The sequence below is a fragment of the Lepisosteus oculatus genome, chromosome 9 (assembly GCF_040954835.1).
Source record: "Lepisosteus oculatus isolate fLepOcu1 chromosome 9, fLepOcu1.hap2, whole genome shotgun sequence".
Taxonomy (NCBI): domain Eukaryota; kingdom Metazoa; phylum Chordata; class Actinopteri; order Semionotiformes; family Lepisosteidae; genus Lepisosteus; species Lepisosteus oculatus.
In genome coordinates, this window is record NC_090704.1 from 31,388,504 (window position 1) to 31,407,942 (window position 19,439).

General features: G+C 47.3%; 2 protein-coding genes across 3 annotated transcripts; one reads left to right on the forward strand and one right to left on the reverse strand.

Annotated features, from left to right (window-relative positions):
* Positions 1-7,773: 7,773 nt before the first annotated feature.
* Positions 7,774-11,669, reverse strand: itpa (inosine triphosphatase (nucleoside triphosphate pyrophosphatase)). The gene is made up of 8 exons (XM_006635292.3): positions 11,566-11,669; positions 10,856-10,913; positions 10,565-10,629; positions 10,002-10,075; positions 9,410-9,441; positions 9,086-9,198; positions 8,759-8,835; positions 7,774-8,427 (listed from the first exon to the last, which is right to left on the reverse strand). The coding sequence occupies exons 1-8, from the start codon at positions 11,626-11,628 to the stop codon at positions 8,319-8,321; spliced, it is 591 nt and encodes a 196-aa protein (XP_006635355.1). The 5' UTR covers positions 11,629-11,669; the 3' UTR covers positions 7,774-8,318.
* A 153-nt stretch (positions 11,670-11,822) lies between these two features.
* Positions 11,823-19,225, forward strand: mettl13 (methyltransferase 13, eEF1A lysine and N-terminal methyltransferase). Of its 2 annotated transcripts, none has more exons than XM_069194399.1 (8): positions 11,823-12,533; positions 13,363-14,125; positions 14,932-15,131; positions 15,435-15,621; positions 16,247-16,429; positions 16,659-16,871; positions 17,685-17,816; positions 18,558-19,225. In XM_069194399.1, exons 1-8 carry the CDS (start codon positions 12,381-12,383, stop codon positions 18,833-18,835), a joined length of 2,109 nt encoding a protein of 702 aa, XP_069050500.1. In that variant the 5' UTR covers positions 11,823-12,380; the 3' UTR covers positions 18,836-19,225. The 2 variants fall into 2 exon arrangements, with proteins under 2 accessions (XP_069050500.1, XP_069050499.1); XM_069194398.1 differs by having other exon boundaries at positions 17,685-17,815; positions 18,554-19,225.
* The last annotated feature ends 214 nt before the right edge of the window (positions 19,226-19,439 follow it).

The following is a 19,439-nucleotide window of genomic DNA, read 5'->3' on the forward strand; positions in this document are numbered from 1 at the left end:
AAAATACTTCAATTACATTGAGGGAGGCAATTTAATTCTGCTCCTCTCATTGTGTGCTTTTTTTTTTCTTCTTGCTAGAATATGATCATTATTGGTGTTATAACGATTGACCGGGTACATATTGTTCCATCAGCAGTAAATCACGTGAAATTGTAGTAACTTGACCACCACCATGGTTTAAAGGTTCAGATGTAACGAGAGATGGTCAAGACATGGAAATCGTATCTGTGAGTCTGTATGTACACGGTGCGTACCAGTACGCAGTCCATTAAACATAACTGGAGTTAGAAATACTGGAGCGAATTCTGAGCCGTGGCAAAACACAGCCGTGAACTTCTTGCACGTCTCCGCAGTTTCATCTCCAGGGGGTTTGGCTGAATGGAGTCCAACAGCTGGCGCCCTGCGGAATTCTCTTGTCCGTAAGGAAGTTGGGTGAAGGTCTGTGGATAGCTTCCCAGCTTCCTGCCGGGCCTCAGATGCGATATTAACAACCTGTCTGACTTGTGTTTGTGGATTTAGAACGTGGTATGGATGGGGAGGTCATGGAAAAATAAAAACAATAATGATACGAAGGAATGCTCCTTGCAGTGGGTTTATGAAATGAAGGCCAGATTGTTTGTCCCACGCTGCCACTGTGTGGGCTTTGCTCAAAACAGTCTTGATTTCATTATCCGGCAGACCGCTTCCAGGCCAGCAGTGCAGCCTCACCACATCAAACAGGGAGACCGCAGCAATCGATGGTGATGTTCCCGCATGGCCCGATGTCGCACGGGATGGGACGAGAGCCACAGGGTGTCGACTGGGGCCGGTGTCACCTCCCCACAGCTGTCCAGTCCAGACGTGCGTGGGAAGGCATGTCAAAAGGGAGAGTGGTGGGTGGGTGTCAGTACAGATCCTCAGGGGTTCAACAGCTGTCACTGCTGCTCTCTTATGAACAGAGCGCCTTTGTGATTGTGTGTGTCGATTGACCCTCTTCACAATACTAACCATTCTGTGGCCCCTGTGCTGTGACTCAGTATTGCCTATTCCCTGCAATCTGTGTGGCAGATGTAGTCCATTCGTGAGAGCTCAACACCAAAGGCATTTCTAATACCCTAAAATTTCCCCCTTTTCTTTCTTCCTAAGGTACAAGACGTACTGTATGGATTCCCTCTTAATATGGATTTGATGGATTAATCTGTTCATGGGCACTGTACAAATGAAGCAGAGGAAAAATAAACCTTCCTGTAGCCGTCAGAACTCAGCTGAGAACAAATGTCCATTTACATTTGAGACCTGGCCAAGAGACTCACAGCAGACTTGCAGAGAAAACAAAGCAGTGAAAGAATGAAAACGGAAATCAACAAGAAGTTGATGATGCAACAGGAAGTAGTGAAATGGGATGTGGTAATGTCAACAAGAAAACAAATTAAGGAACCAGGCCGAAAATATTTAATTGTGTAATTTAAAATGCTCTCGGATATGAAAGTGGACAGTTTCAGCACACCTTTCATCTTGCTCCTCTCACAATAACGGTGGCAAATTGAAATGACTTGGTCCTAAAGTTGGGAGGTTTGGTTTACTAAAGCATGCTACACCGTAAACGATGAAAGACAGGAAGGTGTTTCCCACTTAAAGATCTGTTAGTTTTAGTGGTGATTCATGTCAACCAGTGAGAGGAATTTTGATGTTAAATTGCATCTCGAAGAGATCCTGTTTCAGCCCAGCCGACTGCCTGCTGTCCCCTGATGGAAAAGGCCCAAAATGTCTACTGGGAGCAGGAGGACAGTGCTGACGTGGACAGGCTTCAGCTCCTCCTGGAGCAGGGAGGGACAGTGCTGCCCTGGGTGTCAGGCACCGTGCTCATCTGTTTAGAAAAGTGTCTTTAAACTCATGGCTTCACCTTGTTCTTAGTTACTTTTTTTGAGGGTCCATCACAGCCACGTCTCAGTTATTGTTCCTTCCATAGTCCCTTGTTTTGGATATTTTGAAGTTCATCTTCTTCAGAAGATGTCTGATGGACGGGCTGAAATCTGGCTCTACCCGCTCGGGTGAGGTCTGGCCCCCAGGCTGTGGGATGAGGAGGCTGGCACCTCCATGCAGGGGCAGCAGCACAGGTGGAAATAGCTGGAGAAGGGGAAGAGGGATTTGGGTATGATAGAGATCTAGAAATAAAGCTTTGAGAAGAGAGGTTGGGAATGATGATTTAGCACAGCTGGGATGAAGGACTTGGTTGTCATCATCTCTCCCAAAGCTAAGAGCCTTTAGTTACCCTTTCATCCTCACAAGGACAGGGTCCAGAGCCCTCCTGAGGGGATCCACCAGCCAGATGAGCATTCACAGATGACAGATACAGCTTTGGATCTCCTCTCTCTAAAGCTTAAGGAAAAAATACTCATCCATTCCATTAGACAAAGAGATGTTGGGGCTCTCTGGACAAATTTGGTTGCATTGTTATTGTTTTGGATGGCTTGATAGTAGCATTGCTGCTTCACAAACCCAGGGGCCCTGGGTTTGATTCCAGGCCTGGGGTGCAGCCTGCATGGAGTTTATGTTCTCCCTGTGTTTGTGTGGGTTTCCTCCCGCAGTCCAAAGCCATACTGGAAGGTTAATTGGCTTCTGGGAAAATTGGTCCTAAAGTGTGTGTGCACCTTGCCAGGCCAGGCTCTGGCTCCAACACAACCCTGAAGAGGCTGAAGCCGTTAGAAGAAGGGTGGGAGTTACTGTTTGATGTTCCAAACAAAACTAAACAAGCTACAACTGCGCTAGTGTTCAGAGTGTGTATAAACTACCCCCTCCTCCGCTAGCTCTGACAGGCGTCTTCCAGACCTCAGCGCTGGAACGTCTCCCTGCGAGACGTCGGAAATAAACTCCAGAGCCGCGCTCTGATGAGTGGAGCAGACTTCCTGATCCTTTCCGAGCTGGGAGGTAGGAGGGAGGCCTGGAATAGGCAGCTCTCCTCGCTTCTTTCCAAACACAGAAGAGCAGTCACCTGTTTTTAATAACAAACCGTGCGAGTCCAGGAATACTGTGACTGATATGTCCCAGATGGTCTCCCTTTTTCCAGGCCCTGGGGGCATTTCTTTGGGATAGAAGTTTATTTATCACAACTCCTCCAATCTCCACTCCTTCTCCCCCTTTTTTGAGGATTCTTGATGAATGTGGTGGGGTGCAGATAATTTTATGTACTTATTAAGGGCTCATTCAGTTTTTGTGTTAAGCTGGATTTACATGAACACAAAAATGCAAATGCGAAGTTTTGTTCCTGCACAGTAGAGTTCCCAGCAGGCAACCTGCAACATGACCTATGGCCTTCCCATAATTCATTGCAGCTTCTGGAATTGACAAGAGCTGAATAGGAAATAGACAACACTTCCATCCTGAAGTTGTGCACTGAAAATAAAAAATTAACTTGTTTTTTAACCAATACATTTTATACTAACAAATTCAGAGTACCGTTTTGTGACAATGCCATCAATTAATCACAGCCCCTGTACGTCTTCAGTGTAAGTTATAAAGTAAAGATACAATTTTTCAGACAGCGGACTCCCGTAGGAAGTTGGAAGAGCATGGAAACATTACTTTTAGCATGTGTGTGCAGTGAAGTTTGTTCTAACAAAGAATATATCAATTCTGGTTTATAAATAAGTGGACCTTTATCATTTCTAATAAATAATTTAAATGAATCTTTTGCCACACATTTAGTTCCGTTTTCAGATTATATATATACTAAAATCCCTCCTCATAAGACCCTTTGTTGTATCACCAAGCATCTCTGTCCGCGTGACTGATTATCCAAAGTGACCCAAAGGTAACTCCATCTTTGTTAATCTCACTGACCTTCTCTAAAAGAGAGCATTAATAGACCTACAGCCAGCTTTTTTATTTATATTATTTCTGCAGATAACATCAAGTCAGGAAGCAAAAATTTGCCAGAATCCCGAGGCTGGAAATTAATCTTGACCAGTCTGTTTTGACATAAGAATAGAGAGGAAAGGTTATAGACAGGAGGTTCAAGCCTGCCTTGGCACTTCTGGCTAATAATTGATCAATCAGCCAAATATCACTTGAAGCAATTTTTCAAGAGAGAGATGGGCAGCTCCAGTCCCTGCAGGCTTAATTACTTAATTACTGAATTGAACTAATGTACTGAGTCTGAATCAGTCGCAATTTAAAAGTACCTGTCAAACCTGCAGGACTCCAGGACTGTGCTAAAGGATCACAGGCCTGGGGAGACTTGGCAGTAATTAGGGAGCTACCCTAGTTGCAGACTCAGTGCAGAGAAGGGTCTCTGTTTCTTTATGTTGAATGTGCCACGATCCGTATGTACTGTAAGTGATCTGCAGCACTGTGAACTTCACACAGTGAACAGAAGAAATGCACTAACCCATTTTCTCTAGAAGAGGGCAGTACAGTGTACAGTACAGTCTACCACAGGGCACCAGCTTGTCTTCTGGGGGGTACTACACCTTTTTCACCCCAATGTTCCTGGGGGTTTGCATCTTGAGTATGGTGCTTCTGAGAGGGAGACAGAGTACATCCCATCACTCCCACCTTCCTGTACCCCCAATTTCATCCATCTATCATCCATTTCCTAAATATTTCCGATGCAGGGATGCTGGGGAGCCAGCAAGCAACGGGCGCAAAACAGGACGCACCCTGGAGAGATACTCCCAGTGCAGGGCAGACACACATACACATTCACACCAAGACCAGATGCCAATTACCTTACCAGCAGGTCTTTGGACTGTGAGAGGAAACCTACAAAAAACACAGGAAGACCATACAAACTCCACACAGACAGCACCCCAGGTCAGGAACTGAACCCAGGGCTCCAGCACTGTGAGGCAGCAATGCTACCCACTGTGCCATCCATCCCAAATACCGACGTCTCCAATTGTTTTGGCTCAGTTTGGATGCAAGTGTCTCCTGAGAACCATCAGGATGAATGTGGTGGATGCCCGAGCCAAACATGTTTAAATAAAATGCTTCCAGAAGGTACTCATCTAACTGACTCACAGGAAGAAACACCAGAACCTACTCACCTCCTGTACAGCACAACGAAACACACACAGACCACAGCCTGCCCCCTGCACACACAGACAACTTGCAGGTCAGGTGTTTATGTAGACAAGCTGCATTAAACAGCCTTTGGGGCTAATCAAAAACCTGCTCTAAATTACTGCTGGCCTGTTTAAAAGGATTCAGCACATGTAATGCCAGCTATGCAGTGACAGTGGAGTGAGTGAAGTCGAACCTAGTTCCCCCTGTGAGCTCTGCACACCCTGAGGAAGCAGTGTGTGGAATTGGGCTGAGCTTAGGAAACCTGCCTAGAAACGTTTATGCTGGTTTCCAGTGATTAAAGCACATTTTCCTTAGTTCTTAACACTGACCTAGAGATACTTCAGGTGCGTTTTTTAATACACAGAGGTTCCAATGGTGCAATATTGACAATGGCACACTCCGATCTTTAATACTGATAAAGAGACACCCTGATCTTTACTACTGACACCGATCTTTAACACTGACACACCTGTTCTTTAATTCTGATATCTAGGCACACCATTCTTTTATATTGACACTGAGATACTCTGTTCTTTAACACTGACAATGAGACACCCCATTCTGTAATACTGATGAAGAGAGACCTCAATTTTTAATACTGTCACTGAGATAACCCATTCTTTAATTCTTCCTTTAAGATATGATTATATATTTTATGATTTCTTATACATTTGTTTTGCATCCATGCAACTATGTTTTATACACACAGAGAGACTTACAAAAAACATACGAGCAGTACAAATATTACATAAAAGACATCATCCATTACATAGTCCTCTCCCACAGGAATCCGCATTAATCACCAGAACCTGTAAGTTTACTCCCCCACAATTGCCCTGAGCCCTTATAACTGCACACACATAACCACTCATTGCTCTTGCCCATAAACCATCACTCCTTAATTGTGAACTCATTGATTGCACAGTTGGACTGAGTGTGGGATAAAGGAATTCCTCATTCTGTTACATCTACATTGAGGGACTCTAAAATATTGGGTTGAAGGCCAGTGGCTATTGTTCATGCAGAACATGTGGGGGATCAGAAGATATGCTAACAGCTAACCTCAACACACTCTTAATGTAAGCAGTATGAGCGCTCTGCCCACAAACGTAGAGCACTTCCTCAAGAGTCTGGACATCTCGGCTTCTGGTTGCACAGAAAGACTGTTTTTGTGTTTAAAACTGGCACTGAGACATTCCTTTCTGTAATACTGACACCGAGACACCCTGTTCCTTTTTCAATACTGAGACCATGAAACTCCATTTCCACATCCCAATGGCCAGCATGATTTCACAAAACTAATAAAACGACCGGATTGAAACACTTATGCAATATTAAAAAATGCAGTGAAGAATGCAGTTGTTTTTAATAATAAAAAATAATACAGGCAGTCTGGTATGAAGATAGACTGCGCCGACTGTCTGAAGCTCGGTTTATAAGCTTTCCCCTCGTTATCCTGGGGTTTTAACGATCGGGGAGGTTTTACTGCGCCCCACGGCCCTGCCTGCCCACCCTCCCTGTAAACTTTCACTTCTCCCGGGGTTGGTGGGGGGCGGTTTGATGTGGCTTTAATGCCACACTTTGCAGATCCTTATAAATGCCTAGCATAACTCAAGAGTCATACTCCGGGTTGTTTTCACTTGAATGAAAACATTCAAGCAGGCTGGAGCCCCTGTGCTCCTCTCCAAAGCCTGGAGCAGGGAGAGAAAGAGACAGGATTAATAGGAACAGTACAGTCCAGTACAGGGAGGATCTATCCATCATAGAGTGGCGCCCTCTACTGAGGGGCTGCCATGGGGCAGGGGAGACACTGGCAAGTTGAAGGACCGCTGTCTTTATGCAGTTGTCTGTCTGACTTTTAAAGATTTCTCTAATGTGTCAATAGTTTGATATACTTTTCAGATGTTTTTCTGGTACAACTTGTGTATGTGCTTTGGTAGTGAATGCGAAATAAGCATGCCAGCAAAGCACCATTGAATCAACTTTGTTATATTTAACACAATAATTGCTAACTAGTGATCGATAAAGCCTATAGCAGTTTAATGTCCTTCTACTCTGCCCCCCAGGAGCACGGCTTTGTTAAACACCTCGAGATCTGCTCACTATGACACATGATGTGACTGTGAGCAGTCTGCCTTTGTGCTCATGTCTCTAATGAAAGGTATAGCTCACCCAATCATCACATCTGTTGAACAATATTGAACACGAATGCGGTCTAGCCCATTCGTAACAAGAAAACACTTCATGATCTGTACTAGCTTCTAGTCTCCAGACTCCCCCCAGTAGGGTGATCATGCTGTATTTAAGATGGCAGGCTGGAGACAGGCGACTAGCAGTGTGTGAAATGCTACTCAGCTCAGAGGGATGATAAATCCCAGGGCTGTGCGCTGGCGGAGTGAATCAGCGCTGCGCGGCTCCCACACTCTCACACAGCTGATCCATGTGTAGCATTGAGAGATGGCACCAGAAAGAGGAAGGTGGAAGAGGGGAGTGATAAAGAAATTAACTTTCAGTGCTGTCCTTCCACCATGCTCCGGTTGCATTGTGAACAATTCATTAAGTTACATTTAACTTTAGATATGTCTCTTTCACTGGGCAATAACACAAGGGTGCATTTGTGTGACACTAGTCTGTGCAAGTGGGAGTTCGTTTAGATTGTTCTTGACCTTTCTTTTTGTGGGTAGTGCATCATTGTGTGTCTGGTGCAAACAAGCAACCTCTGAGACTGTGTAAAATCAGGCTGTTTATTACAGGTCCAGACACTGAGGGAGAGGGGAAGTGGACTGTGTGTTGGCCCAGCTGCTAAACAGTACTAGAAATCACTTAGCCTACAGACAGGTGGCCATTTCCCCATGTTCCAAGTGAGGGAACCAGGACAGGGTAGCTGGTAATGTGCCAGCTTTTATGGCTATTCATGAACTCCAATAAAAGACATTTTCTCTCAACTGCCTACATAATTACCACCATGACTCTGATAAGGTGCTCTGTCGCCATGTCAGTGATATGCATAGCACTTTAAGAGAAAATAACTCATTTTGACTGAGAAATGGCAAACATACTTTTTTCAGAAAATGTTAGCATCAGGGTGCTGAACGTGACACGTCCATGCTGTGACACCTTATCTTCAGATTCACACAATACATTGTTGATAAGACAGGCATCGTCTTGGATGGTGGTGGCAAGAGCTTGTGATTGGCTATAGCCAGAAGCTCTTAAGCCTCGGTGCATCTCGTCGCCCCATGTCCTGGTGATGTGGGGGCCTGCATGGCCATGTCCTAGCTGTTCTCTGTGCTCCCAAGTTGAGAGAAGTGTTCAGACATGGCAGCCAGAGCACGGTATCGGTGAGAGATGGAGTTCTTCACTTCCTTTGGCAACTCCGCATAGCTGGGAGAGGAAGGCAGAGGGGGTAAGGGATTGCAAAAGGTAGAAGGGGAGAGAAGAGATTTGGAATGGTGTGAGGGAAGGAGAGGAGAAGAGTAAGATAATTAGAGAAGCACTAGAGGAATCACAATTCCGAGGTACTGTAAAGGTTCTGATTTCCACAGCATGAGAAGTCATGTTCTCACGTAATAAAGAGTTGGTTACAGTTTGCTTATCGAGTGATCACCAGTCCATAATGGCCTTGGGAAACACTGTGATCTAGTGTTCTATTAGATTATCAAATGCATGCATTTCACAAACAACTGGAAAAGATTGAGAAAACAATGACACTCACGTCTTATCATACCCATCTGGCTGGAAACATGGGTCCCACCCAAAGTCCCTGGGTCCCCTGGGCTCGACAATGCGCCCCTAAGCACAGAGCAATACAGGTCAGAGTAATACAGGTACCATGTTCCAACTGCACAGCACAAACAAGGTACCTCTGTGTTTCGTCACTGTAAACTCATGTCTGAGAGTCTGAACATATTACAGACCCTCTGAGCATCAGTCCGTGTGAGTAAGTCAGTGTGAACATTCCAGGCATGTGTGCCTCAGGAATCCAGAGGGCCCTGTGTGTAAATTGGAGGGTGTGCTATTTACTCTATGCTGCAGTCCTGACCTCTGTTTTCCCCCTGAAGAGCAACACTGGCTCCTCTTTTCCAGCGCTGTAGGCAAAGGTGCACAGAGCCCAGGCTGACTTGTCCTCAAACCCAGCCAGCAGCTTGTGCAGACCTGAAGGACAGATCAACAGAGAAAGTGGAGGGAGGGTAAAATCATGAGTGAAGCTTTTCATTTAATGATTTCGTACAGCATCTGGGAAGAGACTAGATTAATAGACAGGAGCTCCCTTACTGGTACTTACTGGTGTTGGGGAAAAGGGACGGGGAAAGCGAGACTTACAGAGAGACAATAATACAGACAAGAGAGACGGTCAGTGTTTTACCTTCAGGCTTCAGCTTGTCCAGAAACCACTTTCTGGAAGAACAACATGCAGAGGACACAGTTAACTGTGGATGAAGACACGTGAATATCTTGTTACATAGTTCTTATTCATTTTCAAAGACCTATCATTGATCTTCTTTCATGACATCATCCAGGTGGGGCTGCACATTGGTGTCGATGGAGGGGCTTCCCCATTACCTGTAAAGCGCTTTGAGTGGAGTGTCCAGAAAAGCGCTATATAAACGTAAGCAATTATTATTATTATGCAAAGGAACAAGTAATAGGTTTATTCCATGCTGAAAAAAAGAAGAAAGAAAACACAATGTTTATGCCGTGGGGCCTTCTTCAGGTATGAGAAAGACAAGGCCTGAGGTTGACTGAGGTATGTTTGGGGAGCAGAACAAGGTAGAAACTCGTAAGAAGCAATAAGTAGAAAAACCTTTTCACAGTGGACCTAAATATGCTATTGAATATATGCTTCCACTCTTCAGCAAATTACACCTCTTGGCCACTAGAGGTCAACATTGCACCACCGACAACCTGTCAGTTAGTCCACTATTGCCCTGTCGCAAACACACACACGCCATACTCACATATAAGGTCCCGGCAACCCTCCTAGTGCTCGAAAACATAGACAGGTGTCCTCCACTATCACTGGCCCGTCAATCTGTGAGATTGTGATTAACATAAAGGATCAGTGAACAAGAGTGAAAACCTGAGTGTGTCTGTGCCTCATAAGCCTTTAAAACATCACAGCACAAATGTTACAGACAAGGGGATGTCATTCCGCCAGCCAATCTTGTTTGGTTGCTAGTATGTGTTGTTTAATTTCCTGTGTGAAGGCGTGTTCAGGAATATGGACCTGTCTCTGACTGCCTCACTCAGTAATTTAGAGAAATCAGTGTGCACACAGATCAGGCATGCAAAACAGTGTGATTCATTGCAGGATCTGCAGCCTGCAGGCTCATGTGTAAATTATACTAATAAAGAAGAGAAAATGAATAGAGACATGCAAGATGATTCGAAGACCAAACCTGTCCATCCAATTTTACTCAAAATCAAAAAGCAGCTCGCAAATCCTGAAACATCACAGACTGATACACAGTAGAAGTCTTAGTTCCACCCTCACAGTACACAAACTCCATACTCTGCTGACCTGTCTGGCAGCCTCCTGGCACTTTTGTATGGAGATCTCATCAGGTTCGCCTTGGTACTCCGGCACTGAAAACACACCACAGTAAAAACTAATACAGCTCTCCCTGCAAGCAGCATCAGGACCACTCCCTTCATATTCACTGATGTGCTCTACTGATTGTCTACAGTTACAGCCATACACTGACTGAGCTCTCTCAGTTCACATCAAAAGGTTCTTTCTTGCCATGACGAAACATTTTTATGTCTGGTTGCTAAAACACACAGGGACCAAGTTCGCTTTCTCTGTACTCACAGTCAATCTTCTTGGACATGAGCCTGTAGGGGAACTTGTCTCCCAGTATCTGAATGACCTGTGTAAGACACAGAGATTTAATACAAGAACTCATCCGCAGCCACTGTAATATTTGTGTGCGTCAGCAGTGAAACTGCATGTTGATTGGTGGAGGGCTGAGCGGGAATAACGGTTACTCAGGGTCACAGATCATAGTGAATGTAGGAGCTAACGGGTTCGGAGTTACAGGTGAAATAAAGAGTTTGTTCGAGTGTCACATCGTCGTCCTGGGTTGTTAATTTCTACAGTATACGTGTACGAGAAACAAGACAGGCACCTTCACACATTGCACAGATATGTTCACAACAGTCGATGCGACACTCGGGATAATGATGGGTTTTAAAGTTTCTTCCTCTCCCTAGCTAGTGATGCACCGTGACGTACCAAATACTGTACTTTACGCTCCTGAACGACAACAGTTAGAAAGAGCCATTTTAAAAGAAGTGCTGCTAAAAACGAAGAATAACACAAACCGAATGAAATGGGTCTCACTCGATATTACGTGTTGTGGTTCATTCATACACTAATCTTTAATACGGTGTACTCAAATAACTAACACAACTGGTCAAGCCAAACAGCTTTAACCAATAAAATAATAGCTTGGTCATATTCTTTCTTTCCATGTTCAACTCCTGCACTCATTTTACTGTTTTCTCTCCCTCAGTTCTCACCTCCTCCAGTTTCTTGGCATTACCCGTCACAAACACCACCGACCTCCCAGCCGGCGCCGCCATGCTTCAACTTCCAGCTACCAAGCACGAAGGAACACACAGACATCAACAACATCCGGTGCCGCTGCGTATCAGCCAATCATCTGACAGAATGCGGCAATTGGCCAATCGGAAAGCGAGCTAGGAGGCTACTCGCCGTTAATACGATCCTATCATATGTGTCGTAGCGGATTGTGTTCTACACTGATTATTGTCCGTGTAGGAAACAGTTCTGAGAAACACATGTGGGAAGGTGGTATGCGATATGAACCTGGTGACTTGTAACTGTAGTTATAGATTTTCTATAAGAATCAAGGTGTAGGGTTTAAACAGACGATCGAGTAAATGTTGATTACAGGATGTTGCCTGTGTAGCTAGGTTAGATACATTTTGTAAGTTACTCTCACTGGTAACTAGTCGAGTTTCTCCCACTGGTATCATTTAGGGTGCATTTTACATGGGTGTCGTATTAGTGTTTTAACAGTATTGCAACAACTGTAGGGGTCACTAAAGAGTCCCTAAAAGTAAGATTACCAGAGATTCACAGACACGTCTGTTGAGCCTGGTTTATGGTGAGAGACAGTGTCTTCTCATATTCGCAACGTCTTTTATTTACTTCAACATGGAGTTGTCCACAACTGTAATGTGAAAGGCGTGCTAGCAGAATAGAGCAGTGTAGTGGCGGGACAGGTTATTGGTAAGTTTAGCGCCTGTGTTGCTACAGTATACTGAGTCCTTGACACAAACTCAAACCCTGTCGCTCACGCGGCCCCACGATGAGTCTGTTGCCACGCACCGCGGAGGAGTTCAGCTCAGCGGAGTACTGGGAGCGCTTCTTCCGCCGGCGCGGTGACCGTGCGTTCGAGTGGTATGGTGGATATACTGATCTGTGCGGGGTGTTACACAAGTACATCAAGCCTCGGGATGAGGTAAGTATGTGAAACTACATGACCAGACCGTTCAGTGCTTGTTATCCTTGTTATTCTTAGGATTGAAGTCTCTCCTTCAGTCGCAGACCGCACCACTGTGATAATAATTATAATTGACAATTTCTTGGATTTATTTAGTGCTTTTAGTTTCAAAGGATCCCAGGAAGCTTTACTTATAGGCTGGGAGAGTTGCAGAATACCAGCAACCCCCCCCAGATCAGGTGGAGAAAAGAGAAATTGCTTCTCCGTTTTAGTTAAGGGGGGACTTTCCAAGGTCCAGATTGTACAACTGCAGAGTGAAATTTAGCCAGGACACCAGGGCTAACATCCGTTTCTTTTAAAATGTGCCACAGCATGTGTAATGTCCAAAAAGTCAGGACGTCTCATCTGCACGATGAGATGCATCCTGTAGCAGTGTCTCTGGTCATTGCGGTTTAGAAATTGAGGTCCAGATAGAAGTTTTATCAGCAAATGCACCTGATGGCAATAGAATGATTGTGTAGTTTTGTTCTCGCATTTTTGGTCCTCTAAAACTAGGATAGTTGTTCTTGATCTTGTCACAGCCCAACAAGTTTCCCATAAACATAAAAATGTAATTCAAATATTTGTTTCAAAGATTCCAAGAGCAAGAGGTGCCCTCACCTCAATGCTTTTCCTCATTTTCCTCCACCATTGTTAATAATTCCTTACGCTTATTTAGTGCTTTTCTGGACACTCCCCTCAAGGTGCTCTACTGGTAATGGGGACTGTTCTCCTCTCTCTCTGGAGTGTGTGTTGTTGCTTTGCACTGCCTTCGTCACTGAATATTCCGTTCCGTTCCCTTTCCCAGGTGTTGGTGGTGGGCTGTGGGAACTCGGAGCTGAGTGAGCAGCTGTACGACGTGGGGTACCAGCGGCTGACCAACATCGACATCAGCGAGACGGCCATCGCGGCCATGAGCCAGCGCAACGCCGCCCGCCGCCCCGGGCTGACCTTCCTGCGCGTGGACGCCACGCAGACGCCCTTCGAGAGCCAGCAGTTCCGCGCCGCCCTGGACAAGGGCACGCTGGACGCCATGGCCTCCGAGGAGGGGGGTGCCGCGGAGGGGGGCCTAGCGAAGAGGATGCTGGTGGAGGTGGGGCGCGTGCTGGGCGTCGGGGGGCGCTACGTGTGCGTCTCGCTGGCCCAGGAGCACGTGCTCAAGCTGGCAGTGGAACACTTTGTCGGGGAGGGCTGGGCGGTCAGGGTGCACTGCCTGGACGGGCAGGGCGGCACCTCTGACCCCGAGTCGTCCTCCTGTGCCCTGCCCGTGTTCGTGCTGGTCTGCACCAAGTTCCGACAGCCCCCTCCAGCTCCGCTGCTGGAGCTGTGCCAGGGAGAGGATGGCGCCGCCCAGAGACATACCACGGTCCCCGCCTTGCTGGGGGCGGTCCGGGAATGCCAGGCCTACGCCCTCCTGCGAAGCCGCCTGCGCACGGGCACAGATCCTGCCCACAGCCCCGCCCTGCAGCTGCTCCACGCCCCGTCTGGACGGCCCCGGTACACTCTGCACGTCCTGGACAGTCCTCCTGGCACCAAGGTGCCCCGCGCCAACCACTTTGCCATCTTCATCGGTGAGTGAGACTGGCACTGCTCTGCAGCAGGACAGAACCAGACACACAAGCACAGGAAGGATTTCGCGTTTTCAAGATCTGGAAGTGGTGGTTCTTTTTTTTAGTATAACTTGCAAATCTGGTGTTCCCATCTTCACTCACTAACCCTGAGTGTGCTTTCCTCTAAAAGGTGTACTTGCTGCAGCCATCGTAGTTAGGCGTGCTACAGCCTCTGTAGTGCCTAAGTGCAAGTTTGTGTCATCACTTTCATTAAAACGTTATTTTCCTAGTCATTTTAATAACAGTGGTGTTTCTCATACTAAAGTTTTTTTATTGTATAATTTAGATTAAGTGCCTTGAGAATGCTCTGTATCAATAAAATTGATTGATTGCTAGATAAAGCTTAAGGAAGCCCAAAGGTGTTTCGCTGGTTGTGCACCAGCTATTGGGGAATTCAGGTAACAGTTAAGTAAAAACCCAGCGCAGGTGGGAGTCACCTGGGCTGGGACTGTAAGGTCCAATCTGAATTTTGAATGCTTTTACTAGCTGAGACTTTGGAGCTCATTCTTCTGTAGTGCATTCAAAAAACACAGCGTTGCGCTTGTGCAGGATTAATTTTGACACATCACTTCAGATCCTGTGTTATTCTTTTTCAAGGCGTGATCTAGTTTGAAGTTCCTTAAACCATTTTGTTTGTTTATTTAAAATATATCTGACTTATGTTAATTTCTACATCTTTCCCGTATTGCGCACCTACTGTGGTCGACATAAAAGAAGCTTGCTGGAAAATCAGAATGAGTGCTCTGATTGGCTGGTTGTGCCTGCAGTTCCTCAGGGCCGGGAAACCGATTGGCTGTATGGCTCGGCTGAGGGGCGCGGCCAGCTGGCACGAAGCGCAGCCTTCCGGCGGCTCGTCGTCGTGGCGATGCACAGGGACCAGCATTACCAGGACATGCAGGCTGTCCAATCAGAGCTGTCGCCCATGGTGATGGAACTGGCTCCGCCCGGGATGCCGACCAATCAGCAGGTAAAGGGAGGGGCTATTACCTCGCGAGTCTGTGGGTTTGCAGCTGCCTCAGTCACCACCCGTTGTTGAGTAAAGCAATAACCATTGTTGAGACGCATAAGCAAAGGAAAGGAAATCCGCCTAGTAATGTTTTTACAAGTGAAGTTTTGAATTATCTATCAAATATGCTTCACATTAGAGAGCCATGTTTTATTTTTCAGCATAGTCTCCTCATGCATTCCACTTGGTCCCTGAGCCAGTCCTTCACTGTTTCCTGGCCCTCGTTGTCAACCCTCCTCCTCCTCTTCCTCTCTCCCCCCCCAGGTGCCCTTCCTCTCGGTGGGCGGAGACGTGGGCTGGCGCGAGGTGGTCCACCGAGGGGTGAGCACCTTCAGTGGCGAGTTTGCGGTGGAGGATGTGCGCGGCGAGGACGGGCAGCTGTACCGGCGCCTCATCTTCCTGGACAGCGCCGGCGTGGTGCAGTCGGAGAGCCGGCTCGGCCAGCCCAGCGGTAAGGGAGGGTGCACGTGCGGAGGCCTTTCCTTCAGATGAGACGGAAAAACCAAGGTCCTGACTCTTTGCGGTCATTAAAAATCCCAGGGTGTTTCTCGAAAAGAATAGGGGTGTCGCCCTGGTGTCCTGGCCATATTTCCTCCTGGCCTTTACCAGTAATGGCCTCCTGATAACCCCCCTCTATGAATTGGCTTCATCACTCTGTTCTCCTCCCCACTGAGAGCTGATGTGTGATGGGTATAATGGCAACTTTGGCTGCCGTCACATCATCCAACTGGTAGTGAAGGGAAGTCCCCATTACCTGTGAAGTGCTTTGAGTGGAGTATCCAGAAAAGTGCTGTAGAAGTGTAAGGATTATTATTTTTTCCCTCAAGGACATGTTCAGGGGACTCTCCTGGCCTCCCTCACCTCATGGTCTCTGCATGATGCTCAGCTCTGGCTTTCCTTTCCTCTCCTTCTCTTCCCACGTCTCTAAATGTCTCTCCACCATCTCCTTCCCGGATACAGTCATGTCGCGTTGAAACTCGGCGCTACAGAAACACCTTCATCTTCCTGTACTTCTTCCCCCTGTCCGGACCTCTCTGTTCACTCCTCTGACTCTCTCACGGTATCGTTATCCGCAGCGTCAACACGTAAGAGGAACAAGAAGAAGAAGTCCGGGCGGCCAGCCCCCACCTCACCTGCAGCCCCCCCGCCAGCAGAGGGCGCTGCTGCCCGTGTGGACTCCAGCTTCCTGTGCTGTGCTCACCACAGAGTGATGGTGGCTGGACTGGCTGTGCTGCAGCAGGGAAACACCCACTGGACAGGTAACGGAGATCAGGCACAGCTTCCAGCCATGTGGCCTACAGGGGGCTTCAGCTTTCTTTGCTTAGAAAATGCATGTGTTGCCCACTTTGCATGGATGATACGCGTCATCCTCAACCTAGTGTAACTTTGAGCCTAGACCCACCATGTGTCCTTGTGTTCTTCACTGCCTCTGTGCATAGATGCATGTCAGAAGGTTTCTGCCCATGAACATGTGCCTCTGTGTTGCAGACGCCCCTGTGTCAGTGCTGATTGTGGGGCTCGGCGGGGGAGGGCTGCCCCAGTTTTTGCGGGACTGGGTGCCAAAGGCTAAGGTGCAGGTGGTTGAGCTGGACCCTGCGGTGCTGGAAGTGGCCCGTGATTGGTTTGGGTTCATGCCGGATGACAGGTTGGGCGTCACTCTGGGAGATGGGCTGGAGCACATCAACACCTTGGACAAGCAAGGTCAGTATGACTTGACATAAAAATGGTGACAAACGAGTGCAGGCCACTCTGGCTTGTTTGGTAGTTAGCAGTTAATTGATCCAAGAATCTTACTCAGCTGTTTTTTTTAAAACAAAAAAATAGTGTATTGGTTTCAACAATTTGGTTGGGTAGCTTGTTCCAGTCTCCCACAACCCTTTGTGTAGAGAAATGCTTTCTGTTCTTGATACAAAGACTTGGGGGGTTGGAGAGCATTCAGGGGCCTGTACAATACTTACTATTATTGTCCCAGATGGGTACTTTACTGTGCAGGCAGATGTAGGAGATAACACATTACACAATACATTTCACACAACATGAACCCACAAATAATAAACTTACATGTATGATGAAAAAAATATATAAGTATAAGTAAAGTAAAATATACTATCAGTTGTCCAGAAGAAGGTGGTAAATAGCTGTGGGAATAAAAGATAACTTGGTTCTATCGCATTAGAATCTAGGCAGTCTAAATCGCCACCCAGATAGGTGCTTAAATAGGGAATAAGTAACAGTTTGGGGTCAGAGAGAGATTGGGAGTCAACACATGGATTCAGAAACAGGTGAGGATTATGGGGATAAATACTTTTCTGTAACTTCATTCCCATTCTGATTTCTCTTCCATCCCCTCTCTTTAGTCCTCCTTTCACACCTTCCCCTTTTTTGTTTTTCCTTTTGACTCTGTACGTCTCTGTTCGTTCGAATGTCCTTTTCTCCCTGCCCCTCTTTCTTGCTCTTCATCTCGTCATTTTCCTTCTCTGTCCTCGCTCTTACGGGGCTGTCTGTTTCCTGCAGGCGGGCAGTCCTATGATGTCATCATGTTTGATGTGGACAGTAAGGACCCCACACTGGGCATGAGCTGCCCTCCACCTGCCTTTGTGGAAACATCCTTCCTGGAGAAAGTGAAGAATCTGCTCACCCCCCAAGGTACTGCCACCCCACTGACATCAGAGGGATCAGAAGGATCCCTGTCACGACTGCTTGTTAAGATGGAGACTATCCTGAAAACAATACAGCTTCCCACTTCCCAGACTGTAGTCCAGGGCAACAGCGCCGATCAAATGCCCTCTGTTCAGCCCTGCACCCCAGAGAGCCAGAGATCCCCTCTGCTCAGCCCTGAACCCCAGAGAGCCAGAGATCCCCTCTGCTCAGCCCTGCACACCAGAGAACAAGAGATCCCCTCTGCTCAGCCCTGCACCCCAGAGAGCCAGAGATCCCCTCTGCTCAGCCCTGAACCCCAGAGAGCCAGAGATCCCCTCTGCTCAGCCCTGCACCCCAGAGAACAAGAGATCCCCTCTGCTCAGCCCTGCACCCCAGAGAACAAGAGATCCCCTCTGTTCAGCCCTAGACCCCAGAGAGCCAGAGATCCCCTCTGCTCAGCCCTGCACCCCAAAGAGCCAGAGATCCCCTTTGCTCAGCACTGCACCCCAGAGAGCCAGAGATCCCCTCTGCTCAGCCCTGCACCCCAGAGAGCCAGAGATCCCCTCTGCTCAGCCCTGCACCCCAGAGAACAAGAGATCCCCTCTGCTCAGCCCTGCACCCCAGAGAACAAGAGATCCCCTGCACTGACAGCATCAGCTTGTTTGTGTTATTGCCTTGATCTGCATTGAGTTACAAGGTTGAATGGCTTCAGATCTGAGCTTGTTCTTTCTCTGTATGTCACTGCAGGTGTGTTCATGCTGAACTTGGTGTGCCGGGACTCTGCACGGCGGGAGGGGGTGCTGGCGGGGTTGCGAGAAGTGTTCCCCTGCGTCCTGTCCCGGGGGATTGAGGGGGAGGTGAACGAGGTGTTGCTGTGTCTGAGGGGAGACCAGAACACCCCACCAAGCCCCCCTGCACTGCGCCAGGCAGCCCACAGCCTGCAGGAAGCGATCAGGGGGCGAGGCCAGCCCTGTGATCTCAGTCTCAGTGTCGCCGCCCTTCTGGAGGATCTGCATGTTGCCTGAGAAAGGGGGAGAGTTAGTGAGGGAGCATGTGCAACAGTGGGAAGCAGGTTTGGGCTAGGAAAAAAGAACGGGAGAGATGGGGTAAGAGGCAGGAAGAGTATTAAAGAAATTCAGTCAAAAACAAACAGGAAAGGTGGGAAAGCAGATGGAGAACATGCAAAGAGGAGTGGAGACAGAGACCAGCAGGAGCCGAGAGAACGGAAACGGTCTGGTCACACTGTAGTGGAGCCAAGGCTGCCCTGGCTCTCCAGCCGACCTGTCATCTGCCTGGTGTCACCGAGTCTCCAGATTGTCTTATTGAAAAGCTTTGATTCCTTCTAAAGCTACTGCACTTCCGAGACATCGTGTGCATCTGATTTCAGAGCGAGAGTAAAATCGGTTGTGCTCTTACACAGCATTCTTGTCTTTCATGATTGGTTTGACTAGTTCATTCAGACCATTACTAGACTGAGACAAATTCTCAAAATTGCACCAGTAACAATCGCTGTGAACAGGCTCAGTTCATGCATTTATTTATTCATATATCTTTATTGTCCATCCGAAAGGGTGGAGATGTGTCTTTGGCTTCACCATAAAAACAACAACAAATAAGTACACATTAAAA